At 40.7% G+C, this 24,770-nt stretch overlaps 1 protein-coding gene across 1 annotated transcript; it reads left to right on the top strand.

Annotated features, from left to right (window-relative positions):
* Nucleotides 1–19,698: 19,698 nt before the first annotated feature.
* Nucleotides 19,699–22,772, top strand: penkb (proenkephalin b). Its single transcript, XM_076291290.1, has 5 exons — nt 19,699–19,763; nt 19,998–20,139; nt 21,535–21,788; nt 21,876–22,122; nt 22,165–22,772. Exons 1-5 carry the CDS (start codon nt 19,759–19,761, stop codon nt 22,234–22,236), a joined length of 720 nt encoding a protein of 239 aa, XP_076147405.1. The 5' UTR covers nt 19,699–19,758; the 3' UTR covers nt 22,237–22,772.
* Nucleotides 22,773–24,770: the final 1,998 nt, after the last annotated feature.

Below are 24,770 nucleotides of genomic sequence, written 5' to 3'. Positions count from 1 at the left end.
CCTCTGAATATTAAAATTAGTATTGACTGAAAGTTTAATTCCCAGGCTTAAATGGAACCAACAGGATCTAATGCTGGGAAGACATTTACAAGTACAAACTCATTGTATGTAGGCCTACTTTTTGTCGAGGAGGCTGTAAAAGCTCGACTTTAGAATTGATCCAGGAAGCACAGTTGGTCTGACTGAGACATTGCTTCTTGTAGCCTAATTGTTTTATTTTTTTGTATTTTTTTTACATTTGTTTTGCCTGCATCCATTTTTGCACAGGTGTGTGTATTGTTGTATAATTTTAATTAACCGATGCACCAATTCAAGAGTTTAATGCACCAATTTAAGTACAACCCCAAATCAGAAAAAATTGGGACGTTGTGTAAAATGCAAATAAAAACAATGTGATATTATACAAGTCTCGTAAACATATATAGCAGAAAAAAGGACACAGACAACATATCAAATGTTGAAAATCAAAATGTTGACTATTTCATGGAAAATATGTTCAGTTCAATGTGATGCCAGCAACATGTTTCAAAAGTTGGGACAGGGTGTTTCACCTCTTCATTTTATTGCATTATCTACCTCCTCAGGGACTACAGGTGGAAACTAGCAATTTGCTACAACCTGGCACAAGACATCTATTAATGTTTTTTGTGCACTGTCCTTGTTCAAATAAATAAATGAATTACAATTAATTTAACAAAATTCTAAATGTTTAGAAACTGAGGTTGCTAGAGTTTTGCGAATAAAATGTTGTCCCATTTCTGCATGCCCAATAAAGGATTTCAGTTGCTCAACAGTAGGTATTCTTGTTTTTCATTCCATGATGCACCTAATTTGACAGGTCTGGACTGCAGACAGGCCGTTTAGCACCTGCACTGAAAAAATCTCTGGAATTACTTGATTTTATCATGTACATCGGTTGCACATAAGAAATGACTACAAAATGTATTAATTCTGTGATAACCCATTTTAATTAAGTAATTTCAGTGAAATTGATTAAGTTAATATGAAGTATTTATGTAATTTCAAAGTCACTGTGTTATACAGTGGCACGGAAAGTCGGCATTCAAATGTACTTAGTATTGCAACTTGAACGTTAACAGACATTAGCTTTGGATGTGTTAGGACACAGTATTAAGAAACATTCATTGAAGTTGGAAACACCTATGAGGAAGTGAGGAAACCACTGATAATTTGTGCATGCTCAATACCTAACGCATTCATGGTGGGAACAAAGCATGGTTCATCTGAAAGTATAACATAAGATAAAACTCGGCTCCAAATTCTACTGGTCTCTAAGCAAAACTCTCTTTAAGAATCTCATGTGAATACTTTTGGCAACACTGTTAGCTGCATGAATATATCTCAGTGTTCTTGCAAAGTCTCATGGGAACACAATGAAATGGTGACACCAAGGCATCCCATGTGTTCATTTGCCTTACTTGTTCAGTACTTAGGTGCTTCACATTGATCTGATATGATTCTGTTGGATGAATTCATTGCTGTGGCAAAATATGTCAGTTCAACGTTATAACATTGAGTTCGAAAGAAAAAACATGAGTTTGTTTAATGTAATGTTTTGTGGTTTAGTAAATGTGACAAACCCTCTTTTCCTTTTCCCCCCAGTACTGTATACGCTTACCTTACTTGATTCAATTAGAAAAGTGTATTACTCAATCGGAATGACTACTTGAACATAATAAGGATGTGTTTAATTCAAACTAGACTGTTTCATGTAATTGTAACGTAATGTGGTTCGATAAATTGGAAAACAAACTTTTCATTTTTACATGGGCTCTTCCTTTTTGGAGAAATACTTTTTAAATATGTGCAGGAATCATTTTGGAATCATTTTTCCTAAAATATTCAAGGTTTTCCCTGGAAAAGACATTGCCTGGATAGCAGTGTATGTTTCTCAAAACCTGTATACATAATTCAGAATTGATTGTGTCTATTGCCAGATGTGCAAGATGCCCATGCTGAAGGCACAATGCACCTCCTCACTGCCATAGATGTTGGGTTTTGAACTGAGCACTAAAACAAGTTGGATAGGTTGGATACTTGGATAGGCCCCCTTCTCTTTAGCCCAGATGAGTTCATGATTTCCAAAAAGAATTGCAAATTTTGATTGGTCTAACCACAGGACCTTTTTCCACGTTACCTCGGTCCATTTTAAACAAACTCAGGCCAAGATAAGACGGTGGTATTTCTGTATCATGGCTAAATAGAATATACAATACAAAGTTTACATAGCATTTCTGAACTGAGTATCAAACAGTGCTCATAGACAATGGTTATCAGAGGTTTTCCTGAGCCCATACAATGATTTACTTCACAGAAACAGGTCTGGTTTTAATGTAGTGCCATCTTAGGTCCAAAGACCACACCACCCAATATTGTTTTTTAGCTCTATCCCCTGTTTGCAAAGATCTATCTAGATTCTCTGAATATTTTAATGATAGTATGTACTACTGTATGTGAAAAACTCCCCAAATACTTCATAATTTATGTTAAGAAGCATTAAAATTACATTGTTTCATCATTTATCCACACAGGTTTACACAGAGTAATGAATACCCCTACATCTGCAAAGACTCTGCCTCTCTGGGATGCTCTTTTTCATACTCAATCATATTGCCAGTTACGCTAATAAGTTGTGAAACATTCCTCCTTTTGTTTTCTTTATCATTACACGACTTTTCCAGCATTTTGTTACCCTTGTCCCAGCTTTTTTGAAACATGTTGCTGGTATCAAACTCAAAATGAACATATGTTTTTCATGAAATAGTCAGATTCCTCATTTTCAACATTTGTTGTCTGTGTCCTTTTTGCAACTAAATATGAGTTTATGAGATTTGCAGATTATCACATTCTGTTTTTATTCACATTTTACACAACGTCCCAACTTTTTCAGATTTGGGGTTGTATAATTTTACTACTGGTTACACCCCTGGAAATCATAAGTCACTGAAGCTTTTCCAGACCCATTCACAATTTCAACTGTTAACCAGGCTAACAGATTTAACCGTGAAACCTCAAGAAAACAGAAGTGTTGTAAGAACCGCAGCACCAAGTCTTGCACCAATTCTCATTTAAGTAACAACAGACAAGTTGTTCAGTGTTTCAGCAACAAATGTTAAGAACTGAGTGACACTGCACTGATATTGTAATGGGAAATTGGTGTTAAAAGTGTTACTTCTGTTGTTTTTCAGGAATGCGCAGATCCCAATGACTCAAAGAAAACTAAAACCATGAATAGTTTCATTAATCATGTCTCTGAATTACAGAATGTCTTAATTCCCTTAAACAATGAGAAACCTACCATGTTATTGAACTACAGAAATACAATTGTCATAAATTGACCAAATATTGATTATGAATTACCAGCACATTTTTGGAGATGAATAAGAGGGGTTTTCAATACAATGCTATGCCAGTATGTTAATTATGAATGTGCACCAGCCCAAAATCTATTGTAGATGTGCAAATTTAATGGCCTTCCCTCCCACTAATTTGTACTACAACACATCCCCAGCAGGAAGTCCACACTTGAAGGGATTGAGGTCATTGCATAGCCTTTAACTACTCTGCCTGGTGTCTGCCATGAAGGAAACAAACTGAGAAGCATGGTCTATGAAATTAATCTTATCAGCTGCCCACTGAGAATTTAATGACGAGTGTCAACTAATTTACTTTTACATTTATGAAAGTTTGTTTAGGGCCTACATTTCAATATGCTTAATGATTGGTAAAAAAAACTATCGGGTAACTGTGCAGAACGGCAATGATAATCCATATTTCATGTTGTTTATGGGGGGTGGGGGGAGTATGACATGATCAATTAAACCTATAGCGTATGACAACACAACAGAAAGCATAATATGACAAAGCTATGCCTTTTTTGCTCATAGGTGAGTGTAATAAAGGTATATCAAACAACTAGCCTATCTGACACCCATGCATACACATTATAATGGCCATGAGAATGAGCATGATGATTCCAACAAATCCGACCCACTGCCTATATAAAAGTCTGACACCCCTGAATTACAGGCCTATAATCGTGAAATGCGTCCATGCTACTACCCCAATGTGCCACGAGATGGCGACTACATAGCGAGATGTAATTTCATCGAGGTGGGCACAAGAGTCCAGGACTGGCAAGAGTAACTTCGGAAAGCGTAAAGTGGTAAAAAGGAAGACGTATAAGATGGAGCACTTGTGTTCTCTGGGAATTTATTGTACAGAAAGACTGATTTAGTGTGCTTTAAATGTTTGCTAGGAGGACAGGGGGCGTGTGGTAGGCCTAGGCTACAGGCTGCTCTATCACGTAGGCTACTGTCATTACACTTGCGTTCCAATGTCGTTTAATAGGCTACAGGGTGGTGACCAAAGAATAGCCTCACCCTAGGATAAAATTGAAGTCTGGCTTTGAACGTCAATGAAAATATGATAAAATAATAATAATAATAATAATAATAATAATAATAACAATACAAACTTTCGCAGTAGGCCTAGGCCTACATTGAACCACGAAATGAGACCAACCACGCAATGCTGAGGGAATAGGTCAAAGGACATCAAGGCCTAGCATATAAAACGATAAACACGATTATCAATTAGCCTATAAACACTCAAGGCAGATATGCAGTCCATCCCTACAGTCAAAGGTCAGAGAAACTCCAAATTAAAATTTGGAATATCTTTTAAATTAATTTGCCACATGCAATCTGTTTTAGCCGATTTGCGTTAGTATCACCTGTTTACACACACACACACACACACACACTTTTACACACACACACACACACGCACACACACACGCACACACACACACACACACACGCACACACACACACACCGTTTCGCAAAAGAGATAAGCAGTGCATGTGCGTTCGGACAAACCTCCAGAGATTAATTAAACATGACGTTTTCTTGTAACAGTAGCCGCCAAGCTGCGGCAGGGATGCCTCCATGCGCCGCCTCCAGGCTCCACAGACACTACGCGCATACCGAAATCTGGAGTGGCTGTGTGTTGCTTGGCAACGAACTCATTTCTATGGGTTGTGTTTGGCAGTAGTGTTCGGGGTGATCTGCTCTGTCCTCCCTACTCCCCCGCTTCCTCCCGATTGAATGGACACAAACAACGCAAGCTTGACAGTCACCACACAGTGTGTTGGTGTCATAGTTTACTTAGTGACTGAATATTAAGAAAAAATATTAAAGGACTTGTCGCGGACTTACAGGAGGGAGTGTTAGGGGATGATTAGGGGAAGCTCATGTAAACACCATGCTGTCTGCTCGCGCTGAGACCACTGCCTGTATTAATAAGGCTGAGACCCCAATGTGCTCTGTTCTGCACATGGATAGAACGAACGTGTCATGTCTCAGCAGCTAATAACCCATGCGCATGCTGTAGATTATGCGTCCAATAGCATATCTGTAAAGGCAGGTGAATAGACGTAACATACTCCTATGCTTTATACTTTTAATGTTGACAATTGACGCTTTTCATTAGAGAACGAGAAAGGAGCTCTCCCTTAGCTCCAGTCCAGTGTTGCAAGACAAAATTGTCGGTGGCCATGGAGAGGTGGGGGTCTGATGGCATAATAGGCCTGCTTATATTCCCTAAATTCGTTGGGATGAAAAAGAAATTCGACCTAGAACATATTTCGTTCTCGGTGCCTTAAGACTAATAAGAACACAGCCTACATTTAATTAGACCTTGTAGCCTACTTGCACCTATTTCGTTTTTTTTTTTTTTTTTTTTTTTGCTAGGTGTGGAAGGGCCCCAAGGCACAACAATTGCAACCTGGAATTATTTTAGGGCAGACATGCAAGACAAATTCCTTAGCCACATAACACAAACATAACTGAACTGACAGCAGTCACTATGGATTTTTTCATTCTTTTATTCTGTTCTTTTAAGTCCTTTGTGTAAAAAGTCCAATTACACATCCATTAAAAACGTAACATTCCACCTGCCAGGTAGCCACTGAATATCTGTAGGCCTCATCATGGTCTTGTCCAACTTACAGTCTACATCACTTCTTCGAAGGTTAGGCCCTTTGCCTGTGTAAGCCGAAGTCATCCCAGACAGTGTGAGAGTGAGACGCTTCTTACCTTAGTAATGTCTTCTCAGTGTTTTAGCGAATGATTAAACGGACAGGTGCAGTGAAAATATGCGCATGATGAATTACTCTGCTGATTACTATTTATTTAAAAAGGTCATCAGCTCAATCTCTGTCTCTCACTCACTTAACCACCCACTCATTTAGAGGGTAAATGCTCATGGCAGATAAAAGACTGTGGCACACCAACAAAGGTGGAATCCCTCTGTTTTATCTCAAGACCTGAACATATGACCTTTAGATCAATGAGAATGGTAATGTAAACTGAAAAAAAAGTAGCTCGGTGCCTGTTATTTTCACTTATAATGGATTGGGTTGCAAGTAACACATGTTTTTGCAGGGGACCAAAATATAAAATACACTTAGGGCTGTGGACAGTTTCAGTTTGTTTCACTGAAAAAAGTAAAAAAATAGTCTGCATGTCCCTTGCAGTAATGATAGTAACTGACAATAATAATAATAATCGGAGTCCTCCGTTTTGCCCCATTAGAGAACAGAAATATCAGCTACCTCAGATCTCCAAACATCAAAACTCATACTATATTACTATAACACTTGCACTGATAATCAAATTTAATCTCAGAAATCTTTCATAATCTTATCCTGTCCAATGCCTTTTCTTTTGAAAGAATTTAATTAGATTGATTAACTTATTTTGATATTATTGCTTCAGAGAAGTGATGAAAGACTTTTCAACTTTTTAGATTAAAGACATCAGTATTGAGACCCAAGTCAATTTATTGAGGAGCTTTTAGCACCATAGCACTTTTAATGGATTACTTGTATGAACCCATCCAGCCAAATAAAAAGACTACTGAGAAGCTCAGGCCCCTATTTTGTACCCTGGCGCATGTAAATCTCGTTTATTATCTAAGTTTATTTTCTTATTTTGCACGTCTATTTTTTAAACAATGCACCCAGGGGTGTGGTAATTAACAACCTAGCGCATTGTCTAAAAATCGTTATCGTACACTACCTAAAACGCATTACTACCCTGGCAGCAAATTATATTTGCTGCCGCTAGGGTGTGTCTAGATTTCTAGGCTAACGCATTACGCCACTGACCTAGGCTAACGCATTACGCCACTGACCCCACTGATTGTAATCGTGGAATTTGTAATGTTTTGCATGGACGTGCCCTGGTGTGCGTTCATGGATGATAGAAGGAGGGCGCATTGTGCACCCGCCAATATGACTGTTGACAATGCGCTCTTAAAATAACATATTACAACTCACCATAGACATCTGACCAGGTTTCTCTTGGTCAGTGGCGTAATGCGTTTTAGGTGGTGTACAAAAGCGATTTTTAGACAATGCGCTAGGCCACTTCCTAGGTTGTTAATTGCCACACCCCTGGGCACATTGTTTAAAAAAATAAAAGTGCAAAATAAGAAAATAAACTTTGCGCCTGGTGGAAAATTAGTTTTACGCCATGCGCCAGGGTGCAAAATAGGGCCCTGTGTGTTTGTCAATGTATGTGGTTAGGAAGGTGTTTATGTGTGCTGCAGTCTGCTTTTATCCATTGTTGAACACACACTACAAACCCACTTGTTTTGTTGTTCACTGCAGAGGCCATTTCTGATAGAGTGATTGCTTGATAAAATTGCAGGTTAAGACTGATGACCTCATAACAAAATAGCACAACAAACACACCTATCGGCACAGCGCACATGAACATGCAAACACAGGCACAGATGCACTCAAATGAACAAAACGCAAAGGCACGCACGCACACGCACGCACGCGCGCGCGCACACACACACACACACACACACACACACACACACACACACACAAGCAGCAATCTCAGCAGATGAGTGTATAAGTGCTGTGAGCTTTATGGACTTACAAATGCTGCTCTTATCTTCACAGTTGTCATTTCAGCCTACAAAAGATTTTCAATGTTCCTTGTATGAACAGGTGCTCATTTCAGTAACTGCCATGCCACAGTGCCTGGTGACCTACATTTCAACATATATCTGTACACACAAACACTTGGACTTGCTTATATCATATTTATATACACATTCATGCAGATAAACGCACATCATTGAAAAATAGGCCCTGAAACATTGTGCTGAAACATTGCTGCATTCAGAGTCCTTAAATTTGATGATGGATGTTGGAGAGGGGATGGTCCCCGAAATTGAGCGAAAGAGACCCACTCAGACATCCAGACAAACTCAAGGAGAGAGAGAGAGTATAAGAGAGATAGAGAGAGAGAGAGAGAGTATAAAGAGAGATAGAGAGAGAGAGAGAGAGTATAAGAGAGATAGAGAGAGAGAGAGAGAGAGTATAAAGAGAGATAGAGAGAGAGAGTATAAGAGAGATAGAGAGAGAGAGAGAGAGAGAGAGAGAGTATAAGAGAGAGAGAGAGAGAGTATAAGAGAGATAGAGAGAGAGAGAGAGAGAGAGTATAAAGAGAGAGAGAGGGGGGGTGACAAAGGAATAATGAGATTGTATATATCTGCAATATTGATGGATAGACCTCAGGCCTAGACAAGGGTAAGCAAATTTGCCCGAAAATGGTATCATCCTGCTGTATTCACGAGGCTTAACAGATGATTGAGAGAGCCAGAGAAAGGGGGAAGGGTATGAGAACATCATTATGCAAAATATTATGATATACAATGGAGACACAGCCAGCCAGCCAGTCAACATCCTCTATCCACACGTCCACAGACACACACACTCAAACACGACACAAATGCACACTCACTGATAAAGGTAATCATGAAGGATGATGTTACTTAATTATAAATTGCTGTTATGTGCCAGTCAAACAAATCAGCATTAGGTTGGTGGATTAGAACAGATTATTCCTGGAGTTTTAATTAGACCTGCCTAAGAGAATTTACACATAACAGTTTAAGATAAAGCAGGTAGAAACCCACACACACACACGCACACACCCACACACCCATACACACACATACACACACACACACACACTCACTCAATCAAAGGTACCTCACAACATGGACATCAAACAAATTAACTTCATTAAAATATTCCAAGATGTAGCACATCACATCCCCCCTTCAGAATAATTTAATTTTGACTTTGACAGTGAGCCATCTTCTGTCTTCCATGTGCAGTTAGTTTCTGTTGTCTTATAGGCAGCAATTAAAACATCACAAAACAAAAAGTTTTGAAAGGGGATGAGCTGTTGGTATGGCTTTGTGTCTGTGTCTGTGTGTGTGTGTGTGTGTGTGTGTGTGTGTGTGTGTGTGTGTGTGTGTGTGTGTGTGTCTGTGTGTCTGTCTGTGTGTGTGGGTGTACTTCATGCACCATTATCATTAGATAAAGTTCTGAAAAAAATGCAGCAGCAAGGCTTCAATTAAGCGACAGCTGAAGACATACAAGTAGCATGACAGGCATAACAAAAGACATGTCAGTAACGTCTCTAGTTGGTGAGGGGAGGAGCTGCATCAGAGGTTCAGTAGGAATAGTGAGGAGAGATGTGAGGGGAGAGATTACAGAACCAGGCATATGACTGGTTTATAAAACAGTATGCAGCGGAAGTGGTTGTGGTTTTACAAGATCGCCATGGGCCTCAGGGCTACTGCAGTGGGAGAGCCGAAAGAATAAACAATGCAGTTTAAAGTAAATCCTAAGACAAATGAAAAAGCTGATAGCAAAATATACAGTTTCTTGATGTATTTTTAATACTGCTCTGACATACTAACTACATTCAGACACAAGGACATCAAGTTTGTCATTGGTATTTTATGGAAGAAAACTGCTCAACAGTCTCAAACATAAACACTAGACCTCATGTCTGTTCCCTGACAAAAGCAGCTAAGGAATCCTGCCACAAGTTCACTGATTGTTCTGGTCATAATATTTTGAAGTAGGAGAGCCAACAAATGAAATATACATTTTCAGCACATTTTGCATATGAGTCACATAGCACAGGCAGCCTAGAAAACAGGTAGCTAGAGAAGTTACATCAAGAGAAGTAAATTACTTTGGCACAAAAGTTTAAAAAAGAACCTGGTAAGTTGTTGTGACTAATACACTGTTTAAATCATTTCAGGATGAGAGTGGATTTCTACATTAAATGGAATGTATGCTTGAAGCAAGTGTGCTTTAAAGAACAACTTTTTGGGAAATGAGCTTAATCTTATTTTCTGTCTATCCCAGATTTAGATAAGAGGATATCCTTCTCCTTCCTGTGTATGCAATGACCCAGTCTAATACCATTAGCCTAGCTAAGCATATTATGCTCCTTTAAAAGACAGTTTTCAGAAATGCTAACACATTCCTAGAGGCCTCTTTTCATACCTAGAAAAATGGCTCCATCCTGTCAGTCTTGATGGCACTCGTGAGAGTAGAGTAGAGCAATCATCCAGTGGTACGTCGTCATGTGTCACCGCGATGGGCTGCATGCAAGCTTTGATTCCCTAACAGCCTTCAGCCCACAGAAGCCACCCTAGCCAGGCGTAATGCACCATTGAGCGGCCCTTATGGAGCAGACTTTCATTAGGATGCTGCCGTCTCCAGATCCTATTTATCCTGATGGTCCCACAGCTGGAATCACGACTCAACCATCAACCACATTATCAATCTGTGGCTTGGTGGCCTCCGGAATGTTGGTGGATCTCTCTCTTTCTCTCTCCTTTTCTAACTCTTTTTATCTCTGACTCTGTCAGATGGCAATGTTCCTTTCCTTTTTGTCACTCTGTAATGGCATATCAAATAGTATTTGGTATTTGGAGGTGCTGGTAGAATGAGGCACACAGACTTTCTTTTCTATGTATGGATGCTGAATTGGTTTGGGTTGACACACTTATTTTTGTGAATAACGAGGAACAGTAGGCAACATACTGGTCAGGAGATTCTTTTAGCAACCTTTCTTTCCATGCAATTGTGTTTGTGCGTGTGTGTGTGTGGGGGGGGGGGGGCAAAAGTGTCAATCAGTGCTCCCTCTCTTGCATACACACACTGTGATCTGTATCACCTTTGCTGAGTTCAGAGTAACATGAAGACACATAGAGAAAATCCTTATAAAATGCTCTTTTTAAATATTAGCTTTTTCATCTACTTTGTAATGACTCTGCAACTGCGCTACCAGTGCAGACGATACGTAACGAGTGATGTCAACAGGAAGGTTATTGGTTATCTGGGGTGCAGACAGGTCTGTTATCGCATAAAAAGATAGCTGAAGAAGACTGGCTTGCTTTTTTCATCCCTGAAGGGATATTAAGCTGTCCACCCCATTCGGATGTGAGCATCAAGGAGGCCTCAACTCTGGAGATATCTCATCTGGGAATCTCTTAAATAAAACACCAATCTGCTCCTAATGCTTTAATACTGATTTAATTTAATGATACTCACTGCTCCAGGGAGGGAGTGAGGGACACAGAGAAAACTGGCTGGTATTTATGGCCATTTCAAGTCTGTCTGCAATTAGACTTGACATCCATTCATATAACCAGGAGAGTAGTGTCTTTATTAGCATCTCAAGCCTCACAAAACTTGATCATATAATCCACCCACTGGGAACATTTGCATAAGTTATTCGTATCCATTAATTATATCAGCAGTTATCAGTGATGTTATATTCATCAATGTGAACGCCATTTCTTTAGTGACTATGGCTCCTAATAGCAATGATTGGAAATGACAGACCGAAGCGGTGGGGACAATAATGAAACCTTATGGAGACACTCTCAATATACATTTTAAGCAATGCAGTTGTAGTCAGCTGTTAGAGAGAAGATCATTTCTGTGAGTTCAGTTCATTTGTGATAGCTTTCTTTCCATTACATGCTTAACAACCTTTATAGTTTATGTAAAATATTAGATTAAAGGTTTAGGAGAGAATGTGAAGCCATTAGAAGCTGGTCTCCAAGAAAAGTAACACAAAGTTGAAACCTTGGTATTACCTAGTATTTATTCTGAATTCTCTAGAGAGACCATGACATAGAGCTCTTGACATTTTGCAGTACTTGGGAAAGCATTTCATGAATTGTCTGTGGAGTTAGATATTGCAGCTATTTTTTGAACACTTGAGGATTGCTACCTCACTGGATATTTAGTGCTATCAATTCATCATCAAATTACACATTATGATTCACCGTTTTATATTTCAGATAAAATTATACATTTTTGCCATTATCCTTGTTGACAGGTCAGTTAATAATTGTTTACTGCCCACAAATTATTTCTTGTTATACCAAATAACATTACACAAATCATGCCTCATACGCCCACAATCACAGAGCCATGTTTATTTCAGTAATGTCTTCAGTGTGAATTGCCCTTTCCTGCTCACTTGGAGATGGTGAGGCTTAGAAATATGCGCCATTTATACACCCCAGGTCGCAGTGTGGGCTGAGCATAATGAATGTTCACCACAGTATGAGAAATGTATTGATATCAGGACTTGAATGTGTGTGGGTATGTGTGTGTTTGGAGAAAACCATTGCATGTGGTGTGTGTGTGTGTGTGTGTGTGTGTGTGTTTGTGAGGTCTTTTTTCTCTACAAAGCTGAACTAATGATGGATGTATGTTTGGATCGAGCCTGGGGGAGATATTCCACTTTGGTTGAAATCAATAGCTTTTATAGAGTAGGGACCTCAGGTCAGTGCTAAAGGTTTTGCCAACTCAGCCTAGAGGACAGGGGACTATCATCATGAGAGGCAATAAAGAGTGTTTTGTGTTTCAAACACATGCACGAATGCACACATACTGGGCCACATGGGAGGACACACACACACACACACACACACACACACACACACACACACACACACACACACACACACACACACACACACAGACACATAAATACACAGAAACACACACACACACACAGAGTACCCTTATCCATGACAGACACCTCTCTCTCTTTCTTTATCTCAGTCTCACTCTCCTACTCCCTTTCTCCTGTATGGGCTCAAAGACTATTGATTTCAGTAATGGACAAGTGAGTGAAAGGAAAATGTCAACAGGAGGGGTGCCTATATCAACACATGTCTGCTAGTCTCTGTGTGTGTGTGTGTGTGTGTGTTCATGTGGGTGTGGGTGTGGGTGTGTGTGCTTGTGTGTGTGTGTGCATGTGTATGTGCATCTGTTTGTGTGTCTGTGTGGGTGTCTTGTGTCCTCTAACCCAGTGGTTCTCAAATGGGGGTACGTGAAGGCACTCCAGGGGGTACGTGAGATTTTAAAATATACATACATATATTGATATTTATCAGTTCCAAAGTTTAATAAATTAGACACTGATGACACAGTGCTCTGTTTTAAGTCTTTTTTTCTTAACTAAAAATGATTTGCGCTGGTTAGGGGGTACTTGGCTGAAAAAATATTTCACAGGGGGTACATCACTGAAAAAAGGTTGAGAACCACTGCTCTAACCCAGTGTTTCTCAAAGTGTGGTCCGGGGACCACTGGTGGTCCGCAAGCTATCCCAAGTGGTCCACAAGCAGACCTGGTAAAATATGATATAGATGAGTTGTCTGCTATATTGACCCAACTTGTATATAAATCCAAACAGTTCTGCAACACTGTCTATGTAAAATAAGTCAGTTTAAATCATATGAACACAATAAGCAAAGTGCAAAGACAATAAGCAAGGTGGTTCATGTGAGTAGCCTATTGTGTAGGCTACTATACTGTTGAAGTAGATCTAATCTTTTTTTTTTTTTTAACCTAGGTGGTCCGTGCGTTTCTGTTTTATTGGTTAAGTGGTCCTTCATCTGAAAAAGTTTGAGAAACACTGCTCTAACCCATATGCTATCAGCCTCTTCACAGGCTCTGGTCTAACAAGGTTCTGTTTATACCTGTTTGTGTGTTTTGCTTCCTTGTTGTTAGTGAAGTGCTCTTCTTTGTGTGCCAGGTTAATTACAGCGTCAGACAGTGGTCAGTAGGGCATCGATGACGAATCCATACATTTGTGTCTGTGTATGTTTATGTCTCTCTCTCTCTCTCTGTTTGTGTTTGTATTAACGTTTATTGAACTATGTATTTTCATGTGAGTATATGTGTGAGAGATAAATAAGATGATTTAAGCTTGATCATACTGTATGTGTGTGTCATTTCCAGTGACCATGGATTTCAGAGTGCTCCCGACACCCCTTAGCGACACACATGCACGGCAAACACACACACACACACACACACACGCACACAATCTCTCTCTCTCTTTCACACACGCATACCCATATATAGTTCGTTCTATTCATTCAGCTGAGCCACATCAGTAACATGTCAATATCAGGCTAAGGCTTTAGTGCCTTTCTGTTTCTATCAATCCCTTTCTTCAATTCAGACCATCGTTTTTTCTATCACCTCCTACTTTTTACAGAAACTTCCAGCTTCTATTTACTACTTTAAATATCTGTTTATTGAAAAGCACACATGCACACACACACACACACACACACACACACACACACACACACACACACACACACACACACACACACACACACACACACACACGCATACGCTAGAGTTGAATGTAACCAGTTGAGGGTTTGCTTCTCTATTGAGTTCACTCACTATACTATCCGCCTTCGGGCTTCCATTTGTAAGCTGCGGATTGACGTATTGAATCAATCGCCTGTGCCCAGGGTCTTCTTCAATCAAATGTCGCCATCTGTGATTGGATTGGAGTAATAATTTGACTGGCAGTACCATTATCCCCTTTATAGGAGTAAAAGGTTAAAAGATGTTCTATTTCCCTTGAGTGCAGGATCAATAAATACTATTTAAGATCATGGAGTGTGTGTGTCAGTGTGTGTGTGTGTGTGTGTGTGTGTGTGTGTGTGTGTGTGTGTGTGTGTGTGTGTGTGTGTGTGTGTGTGTGTGTGTGTGTGTGTCTGTGAATGTGGGGGGTGGGGGGGGGGGTGTGTGCATGTATTTAGGCCTACTTGTCTGTATGTTTATAGGCAGCTTTTTCAGTTGTCAGTGAAAATGTTGTGATGCACATCAAAGCACACACCACTCCACAGAAATGGCAGATATTTCAACTAATTATGACTGTAATCGTTTAACATAATATTCAGCCGGTATGCGCTCTCTCCTCCTCTTTGACTCCTTCTGTCTGTGTTTCTTTCTCTCTCTCTGCATATCTGTCTTTTTCAACCTATAGTCTTTCTAATACAGTATACTCAGATACTGACAGAATAGCAAAGAGAAAGAGGGAGGGAGAGAGAGAGAGAGAGGGAGAGAGAGAGAGGGAGGGCAGAAACAGAGCAAGAGGCTCTCTAGAGCTAATAAGGTCACAGGGATGCTGCTGATTGTACGTGATTTCTCCCCAGGATCATAATAATCATAATTACAATAATAACCATAATCATCACCAATCAGAACATGATGACATGCTCTCTCACTGCCGAGCACTCAAGCAGGTGCACATGTACATACGCACTCTACTATACACACCACCGCATGACAGGTGCATGGAATATCACAAATATATAGCAATATTGGGTAGTAAAATGTTAAAGGCTATAACATATAACACATTGGAAGCTGTGTTACAGGAAGGATAGAGGCTGTGAGTGGTTCGCACTCTGAAAGGTGACTAGTCTTTGCAAAAGAAGCACCTTGAAAAGTTTCAAGCTTCACATTTTTCAGAGTGCGAACCACTCACAGCCTCATCCACACAGTATTGGTTTTAAAGCACCTGGACTAAAAAACTGTCATCTGAACACAACAATACTTCTTTGCCTTCTTACAGGAAGGATAGACATAAATCTTTTTGCAAGAGTCAAGAGAGTCACACATGGACAAGAGCCAATTAGGCCCTTGACTGGGGAGTGAATTACCAGTTGCTTTCTTTCACACTCTCCATCCCACATTGTAACAGGGACGATCTACAGTATTTCAAATGACCAACTGAGTGTTGAAAAATGCTATATTTCATTCTAAATGTCTCCACACTCCTCTGGAGTAGTGACAGCCTCATATAACAGAGGACAGAACCTTTCAGCCTGGCAAGTTGTTCTGCTACACAAACTTCTGGTCATCATCATTCTCAACCCCATGGCTGATTCTACTGCAACTTCTAAAGAAAAATCCCTTTCTGACTCGCAGTCATTCAAATCTTTTACCAAAAATAAAATAAAACAATAGTAATTGATGTCTTTTAATAAACACAGGAAAGGGCAGGTTTTGCTATTACAGGTTTTGAAATATTTGCTGACAACCCCGTCTACGTAGTAAACAGAGTTTACAGCAGTAGTTGGGGGAAACGTGCAATGAAGGCTGCTCCCCTTTTTGATTTCTGTCTAGAGGAGCTAGGCCCTCCGGCTGGAGCAGCAGACCCAGACTGCAGTCCTTGGACACAAGTGCCAATTACTCCCATCACTGGACTTCAAGACATTGTATCAGCCTTGCAGCAAATCCATAACAGATGGCAAGACTTCTGGAACAAAGCAAATGTCCATATAGCGTCTCCACTGCAGTGGTGTCAGAAACAGTAGAAGAGGATGAAGAGTAGAAGAGGATGATGATAGATAGATAGATAGATAGATAGATAGATAGATAGATAGATAGATAGATAGATACTTTATTGATCCCCAGGGTGTGTGTACGATGTGTGTATGAGGGAGACAGAATGCTTCACTAACCACTGTTTGAATCAAGAGGACAAGGGTTATCGTTTTTATTGGTCCATCTGGTAATTATGCCTTCCATAGTTGTAATATGCAAAAGCATGGATTTACTGTAATTGCATATAATATGTTCTAGTCAATGATTTGGATATTAAGAGCCTGTCCAAACCCAGTAGCTGTGCACCACTGAGAGAAAACGACAGAGTAATGATAATTTATGAAGTATGTAATATGTGTGTGTGTCTGTGGGTGGGTGATGGGGACTGTGTGTGGGTATGTGTGTGTGTCTGTCTGTCTGTGTGTGTGTGTGTCTGTGTGTGGATGTGGGTGGGTGGGTGGGCGACGGGGTCTGTGTGTGGATATGAGTGTGTGTGTGGGTATGAGTATGTGTGTATGTGTGTGTGTGTGTGTGTGTGTGTGTGCGTGTGTTTGTTTGTTTGTGGGCCCTCGGCACTCTGCAGGAGCTTCACTCTCCCATTACAGAAACAGCAAGAGCAGGACCAACATAGAATCACCTTCACCTGCTCCGCTTTGGTTCAACACACACATTCTTACACTTGCACACTCTTTCCTTTGCCTGGTTCTTGTCCCTAACTTATGTCAGTATTCTTCCACTGTGATTTAGTCTCCGGATTTTAATAACATTCATCTTTTCATAAGCACAGCTCGAACCATGTTTGTTCCTACAGTATGAATAAGTCATTGTGGTAAATGGCCATTCCTTGGGGAAACCTGAGACAAACAGTTATATACCCAACCAAATCACAAGCAATAACCACTTGTGGAGAGGGAACATAAACATATTAAGAATATGAAAACCATTTGTTATGTGGCCACCCACTCCCCAAAAGCCGTTTTGAAACTGTAAACCATGTCTTTTCAACAAATCTATTAACATCCATATTGTCCATCGTTGTTTTTGTGATTTGTCATACATAATTCACTGTATATTAATGTATTATAATATAATAGCCTACATTTGACACAGGAATACACATCATGAAATAACTAGGCAGTATGTGCAATTCAAAGATGTTCTCTACCTGAGTTTGTTTTTTGACTTTTGCTTAAACCTATAACCTGTTACCTATCATTGTACTGCTTTCATCCAAATCCCTAGCATTTACATATGGATATTTTGTTTTCTTTGCTTTTATTCAAAGTAAAATACTTTACATGTGTTTTTTTGGTTATTATTACTCATTTGTGAAATCTACATTTGTATAATTTGTTAATGGGCTTACAGTATTCATTAATTTATATTGTATCAGCAGAGCATATATAAAAAGAACTTAAACTTCCATTCCATCTGTAAATATCTAGATAGTGTACTTTTTATGTTTACCGTGAAATCAGACATATAAAGTATTAAGTTCTCGTTTTGATCATTCATGTTTCTCACATTCCTCTAATAGTTGACTGGAATTCTTCATGATTTTGCTGCCACTGTGTAGAAAAAGGGCATTAAAATGACATATGAATATCCTTTTCAGAATAATAAGAATGAGGCAATAAAAAATATAAATGAAAAACAACCTAACACAATGATGTAGGCCTATCACATGTTTTTCCTGATCACATTTCTGTTATGGTCACAATGGTTTTATGACATAGCACTCTAATTGTGTGTGGATTGCTGAAGCTGAAGCGTGCTTGTTCATGATTGTACTGAAGAGGGCTTGCAGCACACCACACACTTGTATCTCGTACTCGTATCTGGTCCACACAAGTGCTTTACTGCTACTACCACCTGCGATTATCTCACAGCTTGATAATGGGCACTAGAGATCAGACACAGCTGATGAAGTCTATAAATCCATTTGGATGACACGCTTCTTGTTATGTTAGCAAATCTGGATGAAAAAGCCCAAGTTCTGTGTGAAAGCTAAATGAAGATGTGAGACACCTAAAAAACCAGGAACACTGTGCCCATCTTTAGCTTGTGTAGGCTGAATACGTTGATGGTAGATGTCAGTGGGTGTATATGAGTAGCCTATATAAGTGGCATTAGTTGTCAGTCCAACTGTCCAGAGAGAACACAAAAGATCTGTAGGTGCTATAGCTTTGGCTATACAACCACATCATAGCCCATTTGTAGAGCCTGCATTACTGTATGTACACTAATGCTATTGAATTTAACTATGCACACATAGAAAAAAGTCTTCAATATGGAAATATTTTTCTGTAATGTATCAGTTTACTTGTACAAAGTGACATCAAAGTGCTACGAAAAGGTAAAACAGTATAAAATATTCTTTGTTGTTTTGGGGTAATTGTATGTCTGAAGTGTAAAAAGTGTTTGTATTCACAATTTCCTGCTTTTATCTTTGGCCTTTGTTTTACCTCAGTGCAAAATTACACAAAAATGCTGTTTTATCAAAGGGATAGAAATGATAACTTCTCTTTGCTTTTACTTTATACTCAATGGGCACTTGCTGTGAATTTCCTCTGATTATAAGCAAGTTATAAAGCTGGAGCAAGCTTCACCTCTGTATGGATATAATGGAATGCATTTGTTCAATGCATAAGCCTTTCGAAAGTCATGGGAGACCAAATTTAGTCTTGCATCACTAAATTATCATAACAAAGTTTATGAGTGATGGTCGTGAGATTGTTGCCTGACCTCCCCTCTATCACGATAATTTTTTTCAGAGTTTGGACGCCTCCCACCCCCATGAGTTCTGTGTGCGTCATTTAACGTCAGTTGTAACTTTCCTCCGACTATAGGGAATCACTCCCGCGCTACATGTCGCTGATTTTTAAGATGAGACTGCCTGCACACAAGACAGCAAGGTCGTGCGTAAACGCGCTCTGATACAACACTGAGCCGACTGCCGCGCAAAGCTCCCGAGACTCACGCGCAATTCAAACAGTGACTGCGCTGGCGAGGCTGTTCCTTCTTTCTCTCTTTCAGACTCACATACACACACCCCTTGAACACGCACATTCGCGTTCAGTTTGTTGAGCTTGGGGATCTAGTGACTTAATTTGGTGTGCAAGACGAATCCCACATCAGAGAGCAATAGAAGATAAGGACACCGTCAGATCGCGCAAATCAGATGCAGTAAGTATCCAAGTTGCGCCTAATATATTAGAATTGTAGGACTTTTACCACGATGCTTTTGTGCGTAAAAAGTCAATATTATTGTTTTACAATATATAGACAATGCCTAACACAACGAAACATAGCCTACCATGTTTTTATTTTTCTGTTTTTGTTTGTTGGATGTGTAACATATTGAAAAAGAGCTTTCGTGTGGGGTATCTATACTAAAATGCTTATTTCTTATACGGTTAGCTCAATGGCGGTACCAGTGAACTTCTGTTGTCTAACTATCCTAAGCGCATACTTTGCGCTTACGGCTCAAGCGGACTGTGGCACCGACTGTGCGTTCTGCGCAGTGCAGGAGAGATTCCGAAAATCCGATATCAACCCAACAGTAAGTACAGCTACTTCCTGTAAACACTGTCTCACAATTGAAATTATATTCAGTTTTGTAACAAGGGCAATTATTGCCCTCGCTTAGTGCGTGATCGATGGGGTATGCTGTGCGTAAAATAATACCGTGTTTTCCTCACGGTGCAGTGACGCATGACAGGATCTTTAACCACGATAAGGAAAATTACTAGTTTCAGAGAAGAGCAGAGATTGTCTTTTTTAAAGTCGCTTTTACTTCAAAAGGTCCGTGTTCATAGTCTAATGAATTTTTAAGTAAACACGCGCTGTCCATATGGATAGAAGTACGCTATATTTGTGTCATAAAATGCTTTCATGCTTAAATGCAGTGGAAAATGTCTAGATCAATGACTGTGATGGATTTATAATGGATTTATAATGCATAAACCTTTAATGGGATTTAAGTAGTAGGATTTATCTTGCAAATAATGTTTTGCAACAGAAATATCTGGGTCCTGAATAAGAGTAGCCTATACACACAAACATCAGAATGACCATGATGTCTATGTTGCATTGAAAGTAAACTGATTTAAATATGAAACAGGCTGGTGATATTAGCATAAATCAAATGATCAAATGTGACTTAGAGTCAGGCAACGCAAATCATTTTGATGATGCTTTGATCTGTGCATAAACTCCAATTTGATATTTTAATGTGGTGGCCCCCAGTGTGTGTGTGTGTGTGTGTGTGTGAGAGAGAGAGCGAGAGAGAGTAAGTGAAAAGGAGAGAGAAAGAAAGAAAGACAGAAAGAAAAAGAAAGAAAGAAAGAAAGAGACTGTCTCCTTAGTTCTACTTTGTGCCAGCAGGTTGCAGTAACATACAACAGAAAAGTGCTTACAGAGTCACTGGGTATAGTGTGAACACAATGTTCACACACACACACTCACACATGCTCTAATGGTCATATGTCAAAACACTCCGGTATCCAGTGCTCCCTGTTTCCTGTTCTGTGCTCTAAATGGCAGTAATTGCATATATTTGGGGTCTCTGGGTTCCCCTCTGAGTGGTTTAAAACACTAGAATGAATATAGATTTACTTCTGTGTGTGTGTGTGTGTGTGTGAGTGAGAGAGAGAGAGATAGAGAGACTGTTAAAGTTAAAGTGTTTGTGTGTATTAAAGCTTTAGTGTTTGTGTGTGTGTGTGTCTATTAAAGCATCAGTGTGTGTGTGTGGGTGTGTGTCTATTAAACCATCAGTGTGTATGTGTGTGTGTGTGTGCACAAATGAGAGCCAGGGCCTTAAAAGCCTTTGATGTGCACAGTGATGTGTGTACGGTCAGATCATAGCCACAGCCTGAAAAACAAGGCACATCAGCTGTAATGACTCTCATTTTCATTTGCTCGTTGTGTGCTTCCCCCTCCCCCACCTCCACCCCAGATGTGCATGTGGCAGTGCGAGGCTGACTTCTCCGGCGGCAGCTCGTGGGGTCCATGCCGGGACCTCCTGCAGAGCTCCAGCACAGCTGCCACCGAGAGCGAGGACCTGCCTGTCGAGACAGAGCCGCAGGATTCCGCCCAGCACCAACTGGCAAAGAAGTACGGCGGCTTCATGAAGCGTTACGGCGGGTTCATGAAACGCTACGGCGGGTTCATGAAACGCTACGGCGGGTTCATGAAGAAGAGCGACGAGACGTACGGTCTGTCAGCCAGTGACGTCATCAACGATGACGTCGACCACGGCCGAGAGATCCTGACGTTTCGCACGGAGCGGGGCGACAGCGAGAAGGGCACGGTGGACGCTCTCAGCCTGCTGAGGGAGCTGCTCGCCGCCAAGGGCGCGGATGAGGCAGGCGGCGGGAGCATGGCCAAGCGCTACGGGGGGTTCATGCGGAGGGCCGGCGTGTATGACTCTCTGAGCGGGGGGGCCCGACCCCTGCAGAAGCGCTACGGCGGCTTCATGCGGCGAGTGGGCTGGCCCGAGTGGCTGGAGGAGAGCAAGCGCTACGGGGGGTTCATGAGGCGCTCAGCTGGGCCCGAGGAGGGGGTGGAGGAGGAGGTCGGTGCGGAGGAGGAGGAGGGGGCGCCGGAAGAGCAAGAGCCAGACATGGAGAAGAGGTACGGAGGATTCATGGGATACTGAGCTGCCTACAGACTGATCGACTGATTGAGACATCTTCGGTTCTGCCCCCTCCGTTCTTGTATCTGTTCTGGTTTTGGTCCTGTTCTGCTTGGTCCCGGTTCTGCTCCTGCTGAGTCCTCTTCTTCTTGTTTGGCCATGTTCCCCACCTGACTCCATCCGCTGAGACTCCAGACATGTGCATGTCTGCAGGCGTCCACTCGGATAGTGAAACATAGACATGTGCATGTATGTACACAGGCACATGCACACAAACACAGCTCTCATCCCTCAGTACTTTGCCCTGATCATTTATCTATTTATCTGGCCCTTTTCTCTTCACCTTCACAGACACTTTCTCCTTAACTGCTGCATGTTGAAATTAATTGAAACACACAAAACACAAAGGTCCACATTTAATAAAACTGCCAATTAAAACAAAGCATTACTGTTACCCTGGTAACGGTTGAATATCACTGCGATATTCCACACTCTCAAATGTTCTAACCAAAACTGTCACTTTTTACACATAATCAGTCATGACAGCCCATTCTGCTCCTCTGTTGCCTGTACAGATCTCTCTCATGGTTGTTAGTGACACCGAGTTCATTCTAATTTGTGCTTGTAGGTCCACATACCTCTTTTGTACTCATTTGTCTCTTTTTTAGTTGTGTGTCTCCTGTCTGAATCACATAGCTGTACAGATGAAATAAAGTGGTCTAACTGCACACGCTGGCGTGACTGTTGTGAATTAACATGCCAATTTAACGGTGATGGGACTCTCCATCATCGTCTCTATGCATTCATCACCGGTTTCTGGGAGGCTGCTCTTAGCTCTACATGGAGGTAATGGGGTGGAGAACAACATCTACTCTTCTCTCCCTCTTTCTTTAATGCTTCTGCCGGCCCATCTCTTTCATCTCTCCCACTTTCACATAAAAGAGAAGTAATGGCTATAAAGTCAGAGGGGGCTGCAGTTCCACTCTGTGGACTGAGGTGTAATTGCGTGATCGACATACTATCTGCGTGAAAAGTCCCAAATGGAATGCAGGAGATTGGTGCCACCATTATGAAGAAGCCAATACAAAGCCCCTGCCGCTGTGTGAGCAGCGATAATCAATACCCCCTTTCACTTTATTATTCACACTCTCTGCCCAAATCCCTTTATAGTCCCTCCGTCATTTGCTCACATGGTATTTATGAGACATCATGACATCATGGTAACACGTCACGCTTGATCTTTATAAGAAGCTTTTGAATTTATGTGCCAGCATCATCAGCGGGGTCAGAATACAATCGAGGTTAAAGACAATAAAACTACATATCATGACACAATCGACACAATAAGTGGAAGAGATTTAGCAATACAAATACATCACACCAGCTAAATCAAACAACTTTTCTCATGCTAGTACCGAACACATCACATTTTCATTACACACTCACAAGTTAATTTTTTGGGACATTGTATAGTGCCTAAGCTTAACAATATAGTTTTAAAATTATCTGATACCAAGCAATCCTTAAGAATAAGGTGTGTGTGAGTGTGTCTGTGTGTGTGTGTGTGTGTGTGTGTGTGTGTGTGTGTGTGGGTGTGGGTGGGTGTGGGCGTGTGTGTGTGTGTGTGTGTGTCTGTGTGAGTTGTCTACCTTTCCAAATGTTGCCAAACCATAAACTGTGTGAAAACTAGGTGAAAGGTTACATTTTGTCATGACTCCCAGTAGGTGCTGAGCTTGTTGTAAATTGTGTAAAGGTTATGAGCGAATGTGATAAACTTTAATAAAGCTTTATCTGATGTTTTTTTCTTTTAGGTTTTTACAAAATTACGAAAAGCAGATATAAAAAAAACCTTGCTCATCTCCATCAAATGCAGAGCAACACCAGTAGGTCATCCTCAGTCTTCTACAAAGGTTTTCATCAATACTAACCTAGCCTGGGTGAACTCAAACGAATCTGTGAACACATTTGGTTTGCTCAGCAGATCCGTCTGGCAGTGCTATCATTTGAGTCCATTTCCAAATCACCAAACACCAGGAACCAATCACAGCAGCTTGTAGCCTACATAAAGCTCTTACCGAATCATTTCCAAAGTACAGCAAAACACATCTTTCTTGTAAACTAAGTCGTCTCCTCTGTGTCTGTCATTGTACAAGTCCCAGCCCATACCAGATAAATGGTTGCGGTTGACTCATACGTTTTGATAACCTTGTAGTTGAAATAACAAAGTAGTATTCTATTCAGTTATTAAGGGATAATGAATTGTCCGCCGCTGGCCATTATCTGAAAATAAGACCAGACCTGAGCAGACAGACAGTAGACTATGGCTGGTGGGTAGGCCTGTGTGGCAGATAGACTGGCTTACACTAGGACCCCAGACTGCCAGTCCAGATAAGACATATGTGGCAGGTGCATGAACTTGGACCAGTAACAGAACCTCATATGGGCAACTGCCCAGGGCGGCATCTTGTTGAGGGTAGCAAAAAAATACAGATTGGAGTATTTGTTAGCTTACATTTGCGCCAATCAGTTGTCTTTCGGTCATTTGCACATCAAGTCAT

The sequence above is a fragment of the Alosa pseudoharengus genome, unplaced genomic scaffold (assembly GCF_046254945.1).
Source record: "Alosa pseudoharengus isolate Yale_2024_CS ecotype anadromous, Long Island Sound unplaced genomic scaffold, YU_APseudo_1.1 YU_APseudo_1.1_scf_18, whole genome shotgun sequence".
Lineage (NCBI taxonomy): Eukaryota > Metazoa > Chordata > Actinopteri > Clupeiformes > Clupeidae > Alosa > Alosa pseudoharengus.
The sequence above is the reverse complement of the archived record's forward strand: the minus strand, read 5'-3'. Positions and strand labels throughout refer to the sequence as shown.